General features: G+C 39.5%; 1 protein-coding gene and 1 long non-coding RNA gene across 3 annotated transcripts; one reads left to right on the plus strand and one right to left on the minus strand.

Annotated features, from left to right (window-relative positions):
• The first annotated feature begins 1884 nt into the window (after positions 1-1884).
• LOC123501212 lies at positions 1885-9252 on the plus strand. Its single transcript, XR_006673589.1, has 2 exons — positions 1885-2179; positions 2706-9252. It is a non-coding gene; the product is annotated as an uncharacterized LOC123501212 (long non-coding RNA).
• Positions 5398-22035, minus strand: LOC123501209. Of its 2 annotated transcripts, none has more exons than XM_045249892.1 (11): positions 21800-22035; positions 20855-21037; positions 20306-20471; positions 19577-19754; positions 18667-18888; positions 16155-16347; positions 14593-14756; positions 13779-14052; positions 13105-13272; positions 12205-12390; positions 5398-11626 (listed from the first exon to the last, which is right to left on the minus strand). In XM_045249892.1, exons 1-11 carry the CDS (start codon positions 21858-21860, stop codon positions 11568-11570), a joined length of 1854 nt encoding a protein of 617 aa, XP_045105827.1. In that variant the 5' UTR covers positions 21861-22035; the 3' UTR covers positions 5398-11567. The 2 variants fall into 2 exon arrangements, with proteins under 2 accessions (XP_045105827.1, XP_045105826.1); XM_045249891.1 differs by having other exon boundaries at positions 18667-18891.
• Positions 22036-22500: the final 465 nt, after the last annotated feature.

The raw sequence follows: 22500 nt of genomic DNA on the forward strand, positions 1-22500 counted from the left end.
CACACACACACACACACACTTAATAAACATCTGAACAATGATATGCAAAACAACACACACACGCACGCAAACAACGTACGGGAGGGAGCCAGGTGTGGGTCTGGGTCTGGGTCCAGCCGGTGGGCGCCCCCGACTGATGATGTCACATATATACGTAACTTAAAGCATTTTGAAAATGCCAATTCTCAAAAAGGCAGCTGGACACGAATGTTATAAAAATTTTGATTTGTCATCACTCAAAACTAATTTCTAAAATCCAAAAATATTGACAAGCTGAGTAATAATAGAAATATTTCAAAAATAGCATAAATAAAAGTACTATATCATCGACATGCTTGAATATATTTCTAAAGCCTACCAATCTTATTCAACATGATCGGCAACACTTTTTAAAAATATGAACTACTTTCACAACACATTAAAACCTGACAGCACGCTGAAATTATACAAAATGATTTATCTCATGTGACACTTTTACACACTTTAACAGCGCTATACATCACTCTTAAAGTCTACACACCCAGCTTATCAGGAGCGAAACACACTTCAACCATCATTAACTATTCTTTGAAGACACAAATACTTCGTCACAGATTGAAATAAAAAATCACAGATATCGGGTTTGAAAATTTTGCAACGGAAACAGGGCTCTTATCTAAGTCGCAAAGAGCCTCTAAATCACCGTATTTCACGCAACACAACCATGGAACACAATTTGAACACTCCCAAATAAATGTAGAAAGCATGAAAACTTACTTGAGAGGCGAAATAAGTGAGCTGAGAAAAATTAAAATAATGTTGGAACTGGCCAGGCTGATGCAGGCTGGGACCTGTTGATGACGTCATCAAGATGGCCGCCCGGGAAAGCCGGCTGCCGCCAGCTATTTCGTCTTATTGGGCATTCCTGACACACAAAGGTGGCATTGCGGGTGTATCTCAACAGCTGATGTGAAAGACTAGGCATGCACCTCCACTTTATGACATACCTGGTTTATAATACGTAACAAATAAAAGGACATGATGCTGAGACATGTCCACTGCCTCTAGTCATCCCTTGGTTTACGGAAGAAAATCTTGCATTTCAGCGGCTTTCAAGTATCGGCAGGCGTTAATTCGTTGATGTATTGCCATGGGGGACAGAGGGATCAAGTTAGAGTAGATGAGCACGAGTTAGGACCGTGAAATCATTATGCTTGTTCACCAACCGCGGTCACCAACACACTCACAATCTTGTTCCGCCACAATAAGCATTATAACAAGTTCTAAAACCCACACGCACACATACACATCATTGCTTTCATTATTAGCATTATCACTTTCGTTTCCACTGTTCATTTTCTCAGTCACTTAAATTGCCAAGGCATCTGAGTAGGTGGTTTGGTTTCATGTTCTTTTCACAACACAGGTAAACAACTGCTTTCCTGCTCATATCCTCCATTGCACACACATAAAACCCAGCACAGTTCGTTGGATACTATAGACACTCACCAAACCATCATCGCCTCAGTACGAACGGTTTACGTATGTGATCAACCAAGCACTCAACAACACTCTGTCTTGCCAAAAACTGAAGTGTTCAGCTGTTCGCGCTTTTTTTTTTTTTTTTTTTTTTTTACTTTTCTTCTGCGGAAAGTGCGGGATAGGAGTCTCTGTGTTATCAACTCGACCCACAACAGTGTTACCAAGGCAAGACCAAAAATCGACATCCTTCATTCTATTCCTATTCTCGTTATCATAGAAATCTTATTGGCTTATGTATGCATATAGATAAGCGGTAATTAATGGAATAGTGTGTGTGTGTGTGTGTGTGTGTGTGTGTGTGTGAGGAGCAGGCGGGAGATGAAGGGACTTTTCCTCTATATATTTGTCTGAACATAAAGATATTACAATTGTATAATGTTTTTTTTTTTATCAATGTAGACGTATTGATAGGTAAATTATTTTGTATCATTGATGGTTTCTTGGATTTATGAAATGATGCTGAAATTTACAATACTTTAACATGTCGATATTTTCATCGAACGTCTACAGTTATGTCAAATCCGGATGGTTGTGAACGTAAACACGGAGTAGGGCCGTCCTGAAGCTAGGCGTGGGTCTTTATTTCTATAACAGTCCATTCTCTGAGCCTCCCCTTTCCTGAGATACCCCTTTGCTGCTGCCTGGACCCTTTAATAAGGTAAATATATAGAGGAAATTAAGTTCTGTAAATATTTCTTGTCTCCTCAGTAAGGTAGCAGGAAAGCAAATGTCTTATTCTGTTCTTATTGATAAGCTGATAAAGCATCCTGTTTCCGTGAGTGACTGGGTAAGGTGATGTCAGGTCAAGTCAAGTTCAAGTTTCTTCAGGCCACGTTAAGTTTATTACTGTTAGATTAGAAGTAGAAAGATTTTACTTTACATTAGATTAAATACCCAAGTTAAATTCAGCTTGGTCAGGTTAATCAAAGTCTGTTAAAATAAAGTAAGGTAAAGTCAAGGCTAATTAAGTAAATATTTAATTAGCGTAACTACAACAGGTTAGGTCAAGTTAATTACACACACTTTTAAGGCCATTTTACACTTCAAGCAACAGAATAACAAGACATCTATATCACAAACTTAAAAACACTTGAGAACCCAGGTAATCATCTCCATGACCTATAAAAGTCAAAAATGCCTGAGATCAAACCAGACTCTAATACTATCAACCATTACCACCACAGGAAGGCTGAGTACGCTCAGGCTGGTGGTTCTTGAGTTATCGGGATGCTGCGTGACCTAACAACAGTGCTGGTGGGGGGGTCGAAAGGCCTGCCCCCTCTTCTATCCTTTCTCTTCAAGCTGGCCTGGGCGTCTCGAGTTCGTCTGCCCCTCATCATTGCCGTCGGGTTCATGGTTACTAATATTCACTGCGGCTTGAGATCAATGTCAATATAGAGGTGGGGGAGGATGAAGCAGCTGTGGCCGGGGTGGAGCAGCGGACCGGGGAGGAGGAGGAGGAGGAGGAGGAAGAGGATGACGTGGAGGTGTAAGGTGGTGGAAGAGATGGTGGTGGTGTTAAATCATGTAGCGGTGGAAGAGAAGAGAATAGTTTGGAAGATGGTGTGTAAGAATAAGGAGGAAGATGATGATGGAGGAAAGGTAGTAAGAGATCAAGAATTTAAAAAGCAATGAATAGATTCAAAGATAAAGCGGAGAATTACCTGGAAAAAAAGAAAATGAACTAAAAAGAAGTGGAAAAAAGGTTAACAAATTAGAGAAAAAGAGAATATTTGAATAGGAGGAAGAGGAGGAGGAGGAGTTCATGGTGATGTGTCGACCTTAACTGTGATATTACTGTATCTCCTCCAGGATTTGCCACTTGGATAAAAGCAGGTCATTTCCGGAGGTGCCTCTTCTTAATATTTCTCTTGTGAACCAGCTGCCCAGTGATGTGCCTTCAGATGTCCTCCTTTCACACACACACACACACACACACACACACACACACACACACACACACACACACTGCATCCTATTCACCGTCTTGTCTCCTCCCTGTATCTCCTTCATTTGGGCTTGTCCGGCTGGCTCACCTGTACTATCTGTAGGAACTTGGACATTAATCACTGTACCTGTTTTATTATGTAGCTTAGGAATATGATAATCTACTTATGCTCTCATTGTATTACCTTCATTACTTATCAACCATGCAATGTGTTTGTTTTTTTCTATATCTTTCCTTTTTATAATATTAATGTTAGTGTGGTTGTTTTGATTGTGGAATTGTGTATTAAAATGATTGAATTTGAAAAGTACATTAAGTGATTTTTTATCTTTCTTTTTACTACTGTGTAAATTAAAACTTGTAGAGTAAGATATCAAAATGTAAAGAAATTTTTGGATGTTTTAACAGTATAATGATAATAATTTAAAAGTACAAGATCACATACCACTAAAATGTGTATAAATTCATCATCTTAAGGCTGTAGTTTGCAGTGTGTTCATAATATTCCCATGCCTGGTAACCTAGTATGTATATGAAGCAAGTTACTGCACACATCATAACTTTACTACCATTACTTCTGCAAGAGGTTTCCTGGATGCAATACTTGTTAAGGTTAGCTTGCTTCAAATGTTAGGCTTATGTATAGTGGATGCTGTGACAGTCTAATGTGTTACTCAGAGTGTTGGCTGTTCATTACCTCCCAAAACTCTCTGAAAAAAAATAATAAAATAAAAAATAACAGGTTCATATTCTGACACAATGGACAATGATTACAGTGGCAACAGTTGGCAGCCCTGCACACTAAGGATGGCTGTCGTACACCATGACCTGGGAAATAGATCGGCATATCAGTATTACGTCAAGTCAGGCATGCCAACATTACTGACACCAAGCATGATCAAGGACCAGGTCTCATATTGTTCTTTAAGAGAGCTTTATGAGCTAATGTTCCTGTCCACACTGTTGCCATAAGCTTTGTGTATCTTAACAAGTACTGAATGGAGGAAGCTAAAGTACTCTTAATAAATACTGCATGTATAACACCTCTTAACCTTGCACCAGTAATACCAGGCTACGTAAGGCAATAACAGATTAACTAAACTAACAAGATTTATGAGAAGAAACGTGAAATATTGATAGGTGTTCATGGGTTGTGTCTGCTATAATTAATAAAGTTCTGTATTGAAATGCTATGGTGTTTCTATGTGTGTATGCACCTCCTTGTGTAGTGATGGGGCAGGAAAAAAAATAAAACAAAAAAACAAAGCACTGTTATATTAAGAAAAGTGAAATGTTAACCAGAAAATACTCGGGTGATGAAGTTTGTCGTTGAGTGTATTGTTCACTATGTTGCTACTGGCACTAGTGAACAGTCATGTGAGGTGATGAGCAAAGTGACATGAGTAGTGTGGCATCAAAGACCATACTGTTGTGATGAATGTTGTGAAGTGTCAGTACAGTGTCATCTAATTCATATACAAGTGTGCTGAGATGGAGGAATTACGAATTGCAGAACATACTTCGTTCAATAAGAAAAAAGGATGTAGAATTGTAGCTGATGCTTAATTCATAAACATAATGTAAACAGCAAAAATATTGATTCATACCTAAAAATAATATTGTGAATTGCTTATAATACTAAATTCATCTAGAAAATACTTCTTTCACATTCATACAAAAGAGAATATATAAATAAGCACAGAGAATAACAATTGATTCAAACCAGTAGTATTCCACATTCCCTTTCAAGAAATTAAGAAAAAAAATAAAAAAGGAAAAAAAAATCCAAAACAAAGCACTAATTCAAGAACATACATACAAGAACATACATACATACATACATACTTCCAATATTTCAATATACAGATGAAAAAAAAAAAAAGTAAATAACTAAAAAAAAAAAAGAGGAGGATAATCAAACACAAAAATGCATAGAAAATGTATCAGAGTATTAATAGATAAGAATGTTTGAGGCGCCGGGACAGACAGAGTGTGTGTCTGTCTCTCGCCGTCTCCTTACTGACTAACAACTGTACTGGTAGAATATGTTTGGGATTAATTGGCTTGTAATCTTGGGGGCTTTAGTGCAACTATCTACACCATTATGAACTGCTGTCAATATAAGCAGGAGGAAAGATGTAATACATGTAATGTGATACAGAAAACAGTTTGGGGGGACAACACAGACAAACAGACAGACAAACGTACAGACAGATAGATCCCCTAAAGCAAGTTATCTGATAAACTCATAAAAACATAATGATTTATATACAAAACAGATGATGCTTGATAAAAAAAATTGAAAAAAAAATTGGAATGAGTAAGACAGGAAACAAGAACATGTATGCACGTTTATCATCGATATGTAACGCACACACAAACACAAAAATGCACTAATCCCTTCTAAACTCAACAATAGTGCTATCTTGGACATTTAAACAAAAAACACACACACACACACACACACACACATACGCATTCTAACCCCTCACAGATCCAACAAAACCCACTGACATCATCTCACTCCTCTACACACGCCTAATAAACAATAATGCCAGACCTACAAAACACAAAGACATCCCCTTATACTAACGCTTGGTATCAGGAACCCTGCCACTCTATCGGCAAACTGGGAGCCGGAGGGAACCTGTTGGGCAGCAGTAAAGGCCCCAGTGTTTGCTGCTCCCTCCAGTGACTAATGTGCACCACTCATCACAACCCAAGGAGGACAGGCGGGTTACTACACCAGTCACTGATCCTCCACCCTGGTGACTACAAAGAAAACTAACCCTCTCACTTTTTGATGTCTTCTTCCTTCCATTTGGTAGGCTATATGATAAGAAAAGACAGTATGGAAGAAAAGTAAGATAAAAAAGACATATACATAATCTTTGTAACTGATTCTCCACCCTGGTCACTTTAATGCTATCTGACCCTCTCACCGTTGATGTCTTCCTCCTTCCATTTGGTAAGCTATATGATGAAGAAGGACAGTATGAAAAAAAAAGACAAAATACAAAAAATACATAATCTCTGTTGCTGATTCCCCACCCTGGTCACTGTAATGCTATCTGATCCTCTCACTGTTGTTTTGTTACCTGATGTCTTTTTCCCTCCATTCGGTAGGCTATATGATGAAAAAGAGACAGTATGGAAAGAAAAGTAAGATAAAAGAAGACATATACTTAATTTTTGTTACTTGACACATCTGTACTTCATCACAGTATGCTTCTTTTCACCTCACAGCTATTTCTGAGGAGTGTATGTACTAGATTGGTACTAATTGGAAAATCTATTGTCTTAACCTTTTTCTTTTTTCATATGTACATATAAATTTTGTGGCAAGCTTCAGTTACTATGATCTGTTGTACATTGCAGTGAAAAGGTTGATGCTAGACTCTTATATAGTTCCACTCAATAACTAATGCAAATTATGCTATGTTAATGTATTTCTTTTTGCCTTCAGTGGTGGTGGATTGTTTACCTTAATTAACAGCTGATTCAATAATTACTCTGCGTACATATACTACACCCACTAATATTCTTTAATTTGAGCATATGTATAGGAAACATAATAGGTATATACTATTCATCTATGTATGTCATCTCTAGTATTGCACTTTGCCAATCATTCATGCTTCCCATATCACCTTCAGCATTTTCAGTACACCTCCATCAACACCAGACTCTCATGTCATCTGTGTAACTCCCACACCACCTCCACAACCACCACCACCACCACCTCAAAACTGTTGCTGACTCCCTGACTAGCTGCATCTCTACTGCTCTTTTCCCCTCTCCTACCACCACCACCATCAACACACAAGGGGAAACACTCAACAAACACTCACCACTCATCACTCACTCATCACTGATTCACCTGACTCATCACATCAACAAGTGGCAACACTTCAGGGCAGGTTTGGTAACAGGATACAGTACAGCCCTGTGCAGCACACCCTGGTACAGCCGCTACTGGCTGTCAGGAATGCTCTCAGCTACTGAACAAGCCTGGCATGTAACAAAGTCTGCATTGTTATAAGAAGCAAAAAAATAACATCTCTGCAGAGCCTCCCAGCCACAGCACACAGTGAAATAGTCTTCACTAAATATGGCAGAAAGTCAGGAAAGATACAGTGAGAGTTGTACAAATATATATTACTGAATGACTGCCTTTATTTAGTGACCTGAGTTTGCTAAAAAGACTTCACTATAACAACCATCAGATAGAGCCAGTGTTTGGACATAAGCTGGCCTTGCTCCATGGTGCCTCACTACAGCAACAGCAAGGGTTTACTGCAGTGGTAGTGGTTGGTTGTGGCTGTGGTGGCTGCAGGGAAGTACCACATCTCTTAATCAGGCAACAGAGTCTAGCTAAGGCTGAAAATTCACTGATTACTAACACACAGATTCCCATTCATACCAAATCTAAATAGTTTTTTCTCTTATAGTAAAAAAGTAATGACATTAAAATATGTAGGTTTGTATACACTGTACATTATACAACAGGGAACGAGTAATACATTCACGAGAACTCGTATACATGTAACTGTTAGTCCAGGAGTCAAAATACAGTCTAGTCCTTCAATACTGCGGGTTTTGGTTCAGACTCCCCAGACTGCACAGCGGACTCTTAGTTCACGCCACAGTGCCGTGCCATCCAGCAGACATGTGGCACCACTGACACTCTCACTCACTGGCCCTGCACTGCTTCAGGAAAACAAAGGAAGTATTGCAGAAGAGCAAAGAAATAAAGGTTACTCTCTCTCTCTAAATGTAACACTCATGAAGAGAGTTTTATCTATTGTCCTTTTTTTAACACAAGCAAGATTCACATTCACATATTAAAAGAATAATCTGATGAGATGTTAGTGGCAGAAAAATGAATATGAAGTGCTAATTAACACTTTAATTTTGTTTTGTTTCATAAACTTGCCACCAAGAGTTACTCCAGTGAAGCACCATCTCATTATCATTGTGAGTCACTTGGAAGATGAAGTATTGGAGAATGAGAAGGAAGGACTAAAGGCAAATTTCAATCTATGGACGTATGATTTACCTTTACATTACAATGCAGGTAAGAGTGAAGGGCACTGGCAGGAGGAGTGAATGGTCTGTGGCAGGACTGATTGGAAGACATCATTGGTGTCTTCCTGAATGTGCTCCTTGTGTCACCACTTGCTTCATTCTCACTAAACTCTTATAACAGTGAATATTGATTACACAGGTTAAAGTTATCATTAACAGACTAGCTAAGAACATGTGGTATACTATGCATTTATACAATAGAAAAAAAAGAGGATGAGAGGACAAAAAACATTTGCTACATACATTTTTCTTACCAGTTTCTGAACTACATTGAGAAAAAGAGGAAGAAGAAACTGGGAAGACATGATATTACTAATACATACTTTAAAATACAAGAAATAAAATAAGATAAAAACAACAAGGAAAAAAGATATAGTATAGCTACTTACATTCTGTCAATAGCAAGAAATAGAAATAAGACAGATGAGAGAAAGATACCATACCAAAACAAACATCTCTCCAACTTTCCAACTGTTACAATAAAGATAGGAGGAAAAAAAGACAATACTACACATCCTTCAACAATTATAGATGAAAAGGACATAAATAATAGAGACAGAAGAGAGACAATACTGCTACAGACACTTGAGGACCTTCGACAATTTGAAAAAAAAAAAAAAGATGAATGACTAAATAATCAATAACCACAAACAAAACAACAATAATAACAACAACAACAAAGACATACACATACATACATACATACATACATAAGTACACACAACACAACAAATAGACCAACAAATAGATAGACAGATAGATACACAGATACACTTCAAAGTTACATAACAGATGGTAACACAAATGTACCCTTAACAACACTTCACCACCACGGTAGGTAACATCACCACAATACAATACTCCTGGGCGCTCACCACACAACACTCACCACCCTTAGATGGTAACACTGACTGGTAACACATACTTTCATCACTACTCCAGCTTCTTTGGATGGGCTGAGTTGACAGAGTTTCCATGCACACCAATACTTCTTCTAAGGTCTGATTTAAGAGTAGTAGTAGTGTGCATGTAGAGGTAACACAGAGGCAGGAGTCAGGCAGGGAAGGTTAAGTTGTGTGGGTGACTGATAAAAACATGGTTATCTTATGGCTGGGTACTAAAGGTGATGAATTAATTGATAGTTAGGGAGAATAGGTGGAGATTAGGTGGGTGATTAGTGAAAATAGATGATAAACAGACAGGCAGAGTTGATACATAAGTAAAGAGTGGATATATAGACAGATGGACAGACATACAGACAGGCAGACGGTATATGTAGTGGTGTTTGGAAGGTTGGTAAATAAAGGGTTGTCTTAAGATTACTCATTGAGGGTGATGAACAGACAAATAGGTAGACACACAGACAGACTGACAAGGATACAAGTGGAGTTAAATTGTTATCTAATACATACTATACATGTACCATATAAGTATACTTTTTTACTTTTTTCTCTATTTTTCTCTTCCTCACAGCATGTCTTTCTTCAATTTTTGGCACCATATACATGAGTTTCTATGCACCTCACTGACAAACATGAGGCAAAACTACTCTCCTCTTCTACCTCCTCCTCCTTCTCCTCCTCCTCCTCCTCCTACTCCAAGCACAGCATTTCTCCCACAGCAAGTCTCCATACCTCCACATGACTACCACTGCTGTGCTAAGGCTAAGGAGCACCACTCAGTCTCTCTGGACACTGCTGAGTCCCGCTGAGTCCTTGCAGGAGTGACACAGGCTGGCAGTGCTCACCTTAGCTGTGCACCAAGATATACAGACACTGAGACATGAGGGGAGCCAGCTGTGGTCACTGCTTGCTACACACACACACGTACAGCTACATCATTGTACATTCAGGGTTTGGTTGACGTAGCACTGACTGGAGTGAAGCAGAGTACTCAGGTCAATGCTAATCTTGTACATATACTAGTGACTGCGGCAACGATGTGCTTGGCAGAGGGACCACCACACTCATAGCACCAGGTTCTTCCCCCAAGTGTGACTCACATGACCATGTAGACCCTTGGAAAGTTAAACAGCCTCTCACACAGCCATACACTCCCTCAGAAGACCACACAGTCCTTTAGAAGACCACACAGCCTCTCAGAAGACTACACAGCCTCTCAGAAGACCACACAGCCTCTCAGAAGACCACACAGCCTCTCAGAAGACCACACAGCCTCTCAGAAGACCAAACAGCCTCTCAGAAGACCACACAGTCCTTTAGAAGACCACACAGCCTCTCAGAAGACCACACAGTCCTTTAGAAGACCACACAGCCTCTCAGAAGACCACACAGCCTCTCAGAAGACCACACAGCCTCTCAGAAGACCACACAGTCCTTTAGAAGACCACACAGCCTCTCAGAAGACTACACAGCCTCTCAGAAGACCAAACAGCCTCTCAGAAGACCAAACAACCTCTCAGAAGACCACACAGTCCTTTAGAAGGCCACACAGCCTCTCAGAAGACCACACAATCCTTTAGAAAACCACACAGCCTCTCAGAAGACCACACAACCCTTCAATAAACCACAGAGCCCCTTAGAAGACTATGTATCCTCTCAGACAGCCACATGAACTCCCAAAAGGTCATACAGCTCTTCAGAAAGGAAGCACAGCCCCTTCAAGGCCACAAAGCCCTCTCAGAGCAGCCCCCCACAAGCTACACATTCCCCTCCATCAACAGAACATGAGAAGTCACACCATCCATAACACAAAGACCTAGACAAATTCCTCTAACACCTGACATAACGTTCTCTGGAGAGGGAATGGGTAAGATGGGGTGTTCCTCTTGTTCTCCTACACACACGTCTTAAGCACTAACGGTAATGGCTTAAGGGTCTTATTTACATGACTATATCCTGCAGTGAAGGTCCCTATGCATCATCATCATCTGGTTTATACTTCAGCCTGAAATATCACAGAGCTTTTTCATCTCAGCGCCGCCGCACACACTCCTCCCGACCAGCTGTGGTGACCCGGCTGGCTTGTTGGTGTCTAGTGCAGGCCGACATCAAAGCCTCTCATCCTCCGCCACAGCTAAGGGAGTGTAGCGGCCATTGGGAACATTGCCTGTAGATAAGTTAGGTTAGGTTAGGTTGGGTTGGATTAGGTTAATTAAGGTTGTATTAACTCTGGTTAGGTTAAGTTTATTATTTTTTTTTTTTTTTTTTTGGTGGGGTGGGGTGTTTAGATTGAGTTAGGTTAGGTTAGGTAAAGGGTTAGATTCATTATGAGCATATGACAGTTATCTTTATCTATTTATTTTATTTATTTATTCCTTTGTTTTCTATCCAAGAAGGGCACCAGTCAAGAGCAACAAAAATTTATATAAGAAATGCATGCTATGTTTGTTACAATGGAGAGTAGGAAAGTGATGTGACAATACCAGCCCTGACTCCCCAAAAATAGTAACCAATAACAATAAGAAAATAAAATAGTGAATAAGAATAAATCAATAAAAAGCTACGTAAGCAAATAAAAATCGTATAAATATATCAAATATATAAAAACTGACAAAATAACCAAAACATTAAAAAAAACATTCCATCGACCATCTGTGCCTCCCGCAAAAATAAACAAAATAAATGAATAAACAAAAACACAAAAATACACAAACGAAGAAACCCAAACAGCAAAGAAACACGCACCGTTCTCCCGGACAGGCTGAGGCTTTGGGGCGGCACTCCTGCGGGCCTTGTAGTAGTTAATGAGCTGGTGCAGGCCGAGGTATATAGCAGCACAGGTGGCAGCCATCACCGAGGCACCCTGGAACACTCGCCTGTGGCCGTACTTCACCAGCAGATGGCCGCCCACGAAGGTTCCAATGCACCGACCTGAGAATGATAGGTGGAAATAAATAGGCAAGTGTCATAATAGAACTGACACGTGTAGGCCCGATGGTTTCTTCTTTTTCTTTTTTTTTAATGTAAGAGAGAAGAACTGGTCAAGGGTAACAAAAAAGATAAAGAAAAAAAAAAAAAGGTCCACTCAGTTGCCAGTCTTCATAAAGATCTGATAGAGTTAGCCGAAGGACAAGGATAAGTATCTTGAAACAGCTCCCTCTTGAATGAAGTCAAGTAATAGGAAGTTGGAAATACAGACACAGGCAGGAAGTTCCAGAGTTTACCTGAGAAAGGTATGAAAGACTGAGAGTGTACTGGTTAACTCTTGCAGCTTTCTTTACTTATTCATATACTTATTCACATTTCTGGTGAATATATGGTAAAATACTGGCCTGGCATTGCTAAGGTCGCAGATTGAGTCTCACTCAGGCTCATTAGTTTAAGCTGTTTACTGGGAGGTTACTGCTGTGGTTGAAGTGCCACAGTGGGGAGTTGGGTTCACCTAGCTGACGTTCTGGAGAACATCAAATGTGATGGATACCCGAACTAAAACCAACGAACTTTAAGTTTAATTTTTTTACTATCATTTCATCTTTAACATTAATATTTGAACTATGAATGTTTTGCTGCAATGCCATCAAATGAAACCAGATCAAATCAATCATTTTCCACAAGTTTTCATGTTTCCTTATGACACCTACTGACCTATGTTGTAGTGGGACACCCAGACAAGGGCCTGAGCTGTGGCCACGAAGGTCTTGGGGGCCAGCTTGTAGGCAAGAGTTGCTGCTGACACATTGAGGAGGTTGAGAGTGAAGAGTTCCAGGGTGTCAATGAGTGCCACCCACCATGGATTGGTGATGTAAGACAGGCCTGGAGGAGAGGATGAGTTAGACATGCTGGGAGAAACCAACACAGATCAACACACACCAATGAAATGAAAGAAAAGTACATTATAACAATTTCACTTTTTAAAACAAAATAAACTTGACTCAACATAATCAAAATATTAAAAACAGACAATAAATTTCACTCCATTCCATCAGGGACAAAAAAAGATCAACACACTCCCATGAAAACTAAAGAAAAATAAAGCAATACGTTATAACAATTTCACGTATAAGAAATACATAAGAAAACTTGACTAACTCTGTAAAAAAAGATGAAAACAGAGATGACAAACTAAACTCCAATGCAGAACACCCATGAAACAACAACAACAACAAAAAGAAAATGCAGTACTGTACTACAATTTCACTTACAAGAAAGACATACAAAAAATTTTTTCAACCGTATAAAAAAATAAACTCAAATAAAACCAGACACAAGCTGAACCGCACCACAGGACAAAAACAAAACAAATCCCCAGAGTAACTGACCAGCAAACCTCACGCAGTACCCCACGAAGGCCAGCATGATGAGGTAGTGGTGGCCGCAGTACTTGACCACCACGCCACTGCGGTAGAGGAAGGGCACGGACGGCAGGATGCTGAAGGAGGTGGTGAGGCCGATGAGAAGCTTGCTTGCCTTGAGGTCCTCCAGGTACAGGTAGACAAAGGTGATGAGGTAGCCCCAGAAAGTGCCCAGGATTGTCATGATGAGAAGCAGCACACTCAGCTCGGCCGTTCGCACCAGTTGGGCCATATTCTTCAGCTGTTCAGTGGTAAAGTTATTTATCTGTCTATTTTTTATCTGCAAGAGGCATCAGTCAAGAGCAAAAAACTTACAATACTATAAAAAAAGAATCTTTAACCCTCTTTAGTACTGGAGGGCATTTTTATCATGAATTTCTGGTATGATTAGATAATCTTATTTACATTAGGAAGAGTGTATTGAGGTTACAAGATTAACGGCTAGATTTTTCACTAATTTAACCGCCTACATGTTTCTGAAGCCATTTAAAATCACCAAATAATAAGCTGAATCAATATGAAAATGAGTCCTGGAACCATAAGTATGAGTTAGAAAGTCAATTATAGTGTTAAGTTTTCATGTTTACTCTTTCACTGTGACGAGCAACAATTCACAGCACTAAGGCTCATATTCAGAAACACTTTGCTCTCACCACGACTATTTTCCTAGGTCACAGAGATGATTAGCAGGGTTTTCAAGAGTATTTCTTCAGTTAATAATGCAGAAATCTTGTCATTCTGCATCTAGAACTGTAAAAAAAAATTTCAAAGTAGGACATACCAGACTGCGACGCTGGATCTTGACCTGAATGGGGAGGGCAAAAGTGGTGACCAGAGTGATGAGCATGAGGGTGCCAAACACATAGAAGACTGGGGCATAGCTGTAGATGCCAAACGTGCCCACTTTGGAGTCCACCAGGAACCCACTGAGGGGTGTGAACAGGGCTGCAAGGGGACACCAGGAGAGTGTAATGTTACTTCACTACTATGCGAGTGTTTTAGCTGTGTTTGATTTATTAACTTCCATTGCCTGAGTTAATGTTAGACGTGTAAAGAAGAGTTGTAAGGAGACTATCTGGGGCATTATGAGTGTTTTACCTAGTGGTGTCTGCTGTGTTTGCCTAGCAGCATTCGGTTTATTAACTTACATTGCCTGAGTTAGTGTTAGAGGTGTAGAGAAGAGTTATAAGGAAACAATCCGGGTGTATTGAGCGTTTTATCTAATGTCTTTACAGCGTTTGCCAAGCTGTGTTTATTATTTTACAGCAGTGGTCCCTAAGCTGTGGCATGCATACCACTAGTGGTGTGCGGGGGCCTTCCAGGTGGCACATGAGGAATTTCGGGATCATATGCAATTTTTAATTAAATTAAATCAATTAATTTCTCAGAAAAAAAGTTATTATTGCCTTCCACAAGATAATCTGGCACTAGTCAGTTGGTAGAGAGGAAACAGATGCATTCCTCACATTAAACTGAGGTATGTTCCTTGTTGTTAGTTCATTTATGTTCTACTTGTGTATAAATTGACATTTACTGAAATTGAGTATTCTGAAACCAGGTAGTATGCGGTGACTGTACAGGATCCCCAAGTGGTACTCACTCAGGAAAAGGTTAGACACCACTGGTCTACAGGCTCTGCGTTAGTGTTAAAGTTGTAAAAAAGAGCTATAAGGAAACTATCTGGGTATCGTGTCTTGTCTACCTGAGTCTGTTTTAGTAAAGAAAAACTCACTTAGTTTTAAAAACATAAAGAAATAAATGCAAGGAGACACTGGTGCATGTTAAGTTCACCTAGCTATGTCTGTCTTGATGCTGTGTTTAATAGCTGGGGCACCATTCACCTTCACCTCTTAGCCAGTCCAACACTGAAAAAAATAAAGCAAGACCTACCCACAGTCGGAAAGTATTTTCGTGGCTGTGTTTGATCATCCATATAGTTGTGTTTGTCTTAAAGTATACAGAACCTAACCTTGCCTTCTTTCTCAGCCCTTCACCACTCCAATAGAAATAAAACAAGCCTCAGCCAAAGTTAGCAAGTGTTTAGCTAGCTGTGTTTGGTGTGTTATAGTAAAACTTAACCTTGCCTTCTCTCTCATCCCTTAACCTCTTCAATACTAGGACACATTTTTACCTTGAGATTTGTATACCATTAGACAATACCATTGACATTACAAAGGGTCTATAAAGGTCAGAAGATTAAAAGCCACAGTCTTCACTATTTCAATCCTACATGTAAGTTTCCTAAGGTGTATAAAATCACCAAATAGTAACCACAATGAATATGGAAATGTGTCATTGTACTGAAGAGGTTAACCACTCCAACAGAAACACAACAGGCCTCACCCACAGCCAGGAGACCAAACATCTTCTCCCTGCCGTAGTCTCCATTGTGCTGGTGGACCATTGTCAGCGCCACAGCCTCCAGCAGAGACACCAGGATAGAGGAGAACATTTCCGCCAGAGCCCTTAGACTGAAGTACACCCACAGCGTCACCTGGCAGCATGATGAGGTGTCCAGCAGCTGTGTGTCGTTGCCCTGGTGAGGAGAGGTGTGTGTCTTGATTTGTAGGTTAGGGTAGGGTAGGGTAGGGTAGGGTAGGGTAGGGTAGGTAGGGTAGGGTAGGGTAGGGTAGGTTAGATTAGGTTATCATGAGTTTATGTTGTGGTTTATGTTAAGTTTAAGTAAAATTGGTATATATTTTGGTGATGTGATGTTGTGTTAGGTTTTTCTTTGAGATTAAACTTGTGTTTGGTAGGGGAAATGGATAAAGCTATGATTTATTTAATCCTGCAAAAAAAAAAAAAAAAAAAAAAAAATGAAGACGAAAAAAAGTGCAAACAGGTATACATATACATAAATGCATACATACATACATACACACACACACCTTTTTGTTGAAGTTGAACAAATAAACATAAATAAAAAAGGGACTAGAGAAACATTAATACAAGCAAGCACTTCTATACACATAAATAAAGATATTAAAAAACAAAAGGAAACAGAGACATGAAGACAGGTAAGAAAACAGGTAAATTACAAGCAAGTTAATTAAGACATGTGAAAAAACAGGTAAATTACAAGCAAGTTAATGAAGACAGATGAGAAAACAGATAAATTACAAGTAAGTTAATTAAGACAGGTGAGAAAAGAAGTAGATGCAAACAAAGAGATACACAGGTGAAATAAACAAGTAAACAAGTAAACAGATCAGGTAAATATAAACAGATACACAGCCAAACACTTAAACAGACAGACAGACAAGTAAAGACAAAGAAATACACAAACAAGAGACAAGTAAATATAAACACACACATAAAAACAAGTAAGAAAACAGCAAGAGAAACATTAACACTAAACAAGAAACAAAACAATTAAATCAACCACAGACAAACAAACAGACAAACGAACACACACACACACACACACACACACACACACACACACATACATAGACCAAATGGAACAAGTTGAGTAGAGAGGTGGTGTGTGTGGCGAGTGTCAGTCAGGAGAAGGGCAAACTTGATAAATGTGGAGAAAGAGACAGGACATAAAAAGACAAGTTTGGGCCCTGTAACACACACACACACACACACACAAACTTGAAATGGTAGGAGGAGTGCATGGCAGTTTACTAAAATGGATGGAAGACTTTTTGGTAGGAAGAGAAATGAGAACAATAATTAAGGACAGACCATCAGAATGGGGATTGGTGGAGAGTGGAGTTCCACAGGGATCAGTGTTGGCACCAGTAATGTTCGCAGTCTACATAAATGACATGGTGGATGGGGTGTCCAGTTATGTGAGCCTATTTGCAGGCGATGCAAAATTGTTAAGAAAAGTGAGATGTGACAAAGATTGCGAACTACTCCAGGAAGACTTGGACAGAATATGGAAATGGAGCTGTACATGGCAAATGGAGTTCAACACGACAAAATGCAAGAAAATAGAGTTTGGCAAGAGTGAAAGAAGAATCAGGAGTATGTACAAGATAGGAAATGAAGACATAAAACCAGTCATGAAGAAAAAGACCTTGGGGTGACAATTACCAATGACCTATCGCCAGAGACATATAAACAAAATAATTGGAGAAGTATTGAACTTATTGAGGAACATAAGAGTGGCGTTCGTATATCTAGATGAAGAAATGATGAAGAAAATAATTACTGCAATGATAAGACCGAGGCTTGAATATGCAACAATACAGTGGGCTCGAACTTAAAGAAACACATAAGGAAACTAGAGAAAGTACAGAGGGCTGCAACGAAAATGGTGCCTGACTTAAGAGATTTGACTTATGAAGACAGACTGAAAAGAATGCAACTTCCAACCCTGGAAAACAGAAGAGAAAGGGAGACCTGATAGCAATATACAGAGTGATGATTGGCATGGAAAAATGGATAGGGAAGATCTGTGTATGTGGAATGGAAGAATGTCGAGAGGGCATGGGAAAAAACTAAAATGGCCACTTATAGGAGAGATGTGAAAAAATATAGCTTCCCTCATAGAAGGGTGGAAGCATGGAATAGTTTAGACGTGGAAGTGGTCAACGCAAGGAATATTCATGATTTTAAGAAAAAGCTGGACATTAATAGATATGGAGACGGGACAACACGAGCATAGCTCTTTTCCCGTATGTTACAATTAGGTAAATACAATTAGGTAAATACACACACACACACACACATGGGTAGAGTGAAGAGATTGTAACAGCAGAAAGTGTACATATATTTAAGGAAAAGTTGGATAAAATCAGATATGGAAACAGGTCATTATGAGCCCTACTCGAACCCTGTAATATACAACTAGCTAAATACAACTAGATAAATACACACACACACACACACACACACATACCTGCTTCGTCATATTACACACAATCTGGCAGTGCGGCTCCTGAGTCTGACAAGAGAGGCTGGTGTATCTGCTGCTCTTGTACACAAAATTCTGCAAAGGGTAGTGGCAAGATCCATCCTCCTCTTTCTTTTCCTCCTCTTCTTCCTCTTGCTCCTCCTCCTCCTTCTCCTTCTCATTCCTTACCTGTTCTGGCATCACCGACTCGTTAAACCTAAATAGGACCTGCTGGGAAGAAGATTTTGTGTGTTAGGATGGTGTGTGGTGTGAGAAAGCAATTAATGTAGGTGTTTGTATGTAAACATGTTACTGTGGTTGATTTTTTGTGAAGTCCAAGAGTTTGTGTATGTAAAGGCATGGGAAGAGGATGGTAAGTCTATATGTGGAAGGTAATGGTGGGGGTAGTAGTAGTAGTAGTAGAAGTAGTAGTAGTAATAGTTGTAGTTGTAGTTGTAGTTGTAGTTGTAGTTGTAGTAGTTGTAGTTGTAGTTGTAGTTGCAGTTGCAGTAGTAGCATTAGCACTACCATAATTAACTTTTACTTCTACTACCACAACTGCTACTATCACCACTACTAACACACCCTGATGGAAGTTAGAAGTGTTTCAGAGAGTGTTTTCATGATGTAAAACTCTACATCACCAGCGAGGAAACTGAAAAAAAAAAAAAAAAAACAAGAAGGAGAACTTGAACAATTCTACCAGTGTGGCCAACACCTTTGAGAACACACCATAAAAAAAACAGCCAATACATATACAAAACAAGGGAAAAAACTAAGGAAAACTCACTCCAACAGCAACTGGACCAGCAGATTATCTAAATAACACCCTTTAACCTAACAAATTATCTCAATCATCAGACGAGACAAAAAACTCGCTCCACTCGCATCGGTGTTCAAACCCGGTCACTCTTACCTGCTCTCCATCAAAGGGCACATACTCTGGGGTGCCATGGGTCGGCTGCAGCAACATGAAGAACTGTGCACTGATGTTTTCCCTGCCTGCCTTGCCTGCCTTGTCCTGAAAGCTGGTCATGTTGCCTGCCTCCCTGATGGTCAGCTGCTCATCACACACCAGCCAGCAGTTGTCCACTCTATGGGGGCCAGAAGGGTGTCACTTGATTAGTGTTTAGGTTAGAGTTTAGCATCACAGGAAGATCAGTCAATCTGGTTGTTTTAGAGGGGTTTAGAATTGTACTTTTCAACAGGTTCTAGGTACTGGTGTTCTCAAAGGTATTTCTATGATTCTTGTGTTAACTTAGCAAAGGATTCTACACTACTAACAGATCCTAAGTGGATAAATATTAGTGTTTCAAAGGGTGTTTCAATGATTCTTGTGATAGTTAAGCAAGGATTCTACACTTTCAACAGGCCATAGTGGTTAAATATTAGTGTTTTCAAGGGCATTTCAATGATTCTTGAGATAGTTTAGCAAGAATTCTATACTTCATACTCTAGCGGATAAAAATTAGTGTTTTGATTCTTGTGATAAGTTAGCAAGGATTCTACAGTAGTAACATGCTAATAGATTTTTCAAGAGTACATTCATGATTTCAACTCTGCATCGCCAGCAAGAACACTCTAGAAAATGTGACAAATCATCTCAGTGGTCTTAGAAAACAATTCCAACAAGAGCCTGGCTTACTGGAAGGCATTGGACATGAGTGGGAGGGGCTGGGAGCAGGTGGATAGGCAGGACTCCACCTCCAGCACTGCCTTATCAGAGAAGCAGTGGAGGGACAGTGTGGCATCCTCAGCACTGGTGGAGTTGCAGGATGGCACAAACAGGAGGCCAACATGAAGGAACATAGCTGGAAGATCAAATTAATGGGAAGAAAGTGTCAGAATTACTTTTATCATTACAGAACTATGATTTTCTTTTCCTCTCTGTTTTAAACTAAGAAAAAATGATTAGATAATATATTCACTCATTAATCCCTTCAGTAACATGATGTGTTTCCATATTCACTCTGCTTACTATTTGGTGGTCTTATACAGCTTCAGAAATTCATGTGGAGGATTAAAATCATGAAGACTGTGCCCATTAATTTTCTGACCTCCACAGACCTTTCCTAATGTTCCTAATGTCAATAAAATGGTCTAATCATACACAACTCTCATGATAAAAATGTGTCTTAGTACTGAAGGGGTTAACACTATACAATACAACACCACAACACCACACCACACCCACCAAAAAGCATGCAGATGATGGTGATAGCCCTGTAGTGTCCCAGCTTGTCCGCCACCATCCCCACAATGGGCGGACCAATGAGGGCGAAGAGTGGCAGGGCGGAGTTGATCCACGTCACCTCCTGCATGCTGATCCCTAGAAACCTCATGTGGATGTTAAGGAAGACCATCACACACCCCAGAGCTGCCGGAGAGAGAAGCAGGAGTGAGAAGTGGGAGAAGGCAGAGTATGTTAGAGGGAGAAGGAGTTACAGAATGATAAAGAAATGAGATGAAAAATATAAAAAGGAGCAGAAGGAGAGGAGAGTTAAGAGATAATAATAAGAAAAAAAAGGAGGACATATACAAAAGGAGTGAGAAAAGGCAGATGGAAGGAGAAGGAGATAGAGAAAATAACAAGGAAAAAAAGAAGATATAAAACAGAGAGGAAGGAAATGAGTTTGAGAGAATGATAAGAAAAGAGAAGAAAAAGCAGAAAAGAGAAGAAGAAGGCAGAATGATGGAAGGAAAAAGGAGATAGAGAGAATGATGATAAAAAAGAGAAGAAAAAAATACAAAAAAGGAGAGGAAGAAGGAAGATTGAATTGAAAGAAGTGGGGAGTTAGAGAATGATAAAAAAGAAAAAAAAAAAAAAAGAAAAGAAAGGAGACAGACTGATGGAAGGATAAGGAGATAGAGAAAATAATGAGAAAAGGAGAAGAAAATGCAAAAGGAGTAGAAAGTTTAAGAAAATTACCATAAACAAATAAAATAAAACACAAAAGGAGAAAGAGAAAAAGAGGAAAGACACTGAATTTGAAGTAGCAGGGAGAGGGAAAAAAAATAAGTAAAGAAATTGATAAAATACAACACAAAATAAGAAAAATAAAACAAGTTACTCCATTACAACCTTCATTACCTATCCATCTCTCCAAACACAGCAAAACACAGCAGGGCCATCACTAACCTCCATAGAAAGTGAAGAGGAGCAGTTTCAGGAGCACCAAATTCTTGTTAATATTCGCCATTGTGAGCGTGTGTGTATGTGTGTGTGTGTGTGTGTGTGTGTGTTGGGAGGAGCAAGGTAGAGCAAGGAAGGGCGAAGAAAAGCAAAGGAGGGCGAGGAAAGGGAGGAAAAGAAGACAAGATTATATAAAATGTCTTTTCTAAATGTCTACTTCCTCACTGACTTATCAAGTGACATACATACATACACATGCACATGTAGTTACTCCTGTGTGTGTGTGTGTGTGTGTATATAATATATAAATGGAATTGAGTATACAAAATAGATTATAATTATCTCCAAAAATATTTATACCAGAGAAGTTAAAAATACATTCTCTTTATCTATCTATCTATCTATCTATCTATCTGTTTTATCTTTTATTTTGATGTTACGTTGTCAAAAGAGGTATATTAGTTAATTAATTAGTTGTGTGTGTGTGTGTGTGTGTGTGTGTGTGTGTGTGTGTGTGTGTGTGCGTGTGCGTGTGTGTGTGTGTGATGGTTTAGCCAGTCGAAGAGAGAGAGAGAGAAACTAGAGCAATGAGAGGGAAGATATATCCATGTTAAGGAGTGGAGGAGTAGGAGGAAGAGGAAGGGGAGGAGGAGGAGAAGGAAGAAGTAGTGGATAAGGACAAACTCTCCGCAAAATCTTTAAAGAAG

Source organism: Portunus trituberculatus, chromosome 9 (assembly GCF_017591435.1).
Source record: "Portunus trituberculatus isolate SZX2019 chromosome 9, ASM1759143v1, whole genome shotgun sequence".
Lineage (NCBI taxonomy): Eukaryota > Metazoa > Arthropoda > Malacostraca > Decapoda > Portunidae > Portunus > Portunus trituberculatus.

Coding starts and splice junctions, on each gene's coding strand:
- LOC123501209 (XM_045249891.1), bottom strand. CDS start 21,860: ATGGCGAATATTAACAAGAATTTGGTGCTCCTGAAACTGCTCCTCTTC. Junction 21,038..21,799: donor CCTCTTCACTTTCTATGGAG/GTTAGTGATGGC, acceptor TCTCTCCGGCAG/CTCTGGGGTGTGTGATGGTC. Junction 14,757..16,154: donor GTTTGGTCTCCTGGCTGTGG/GTGAGGCCTGTT, acceptor GTCCCCTTGCAG/CCCTGTTCACACCCCTCAGT.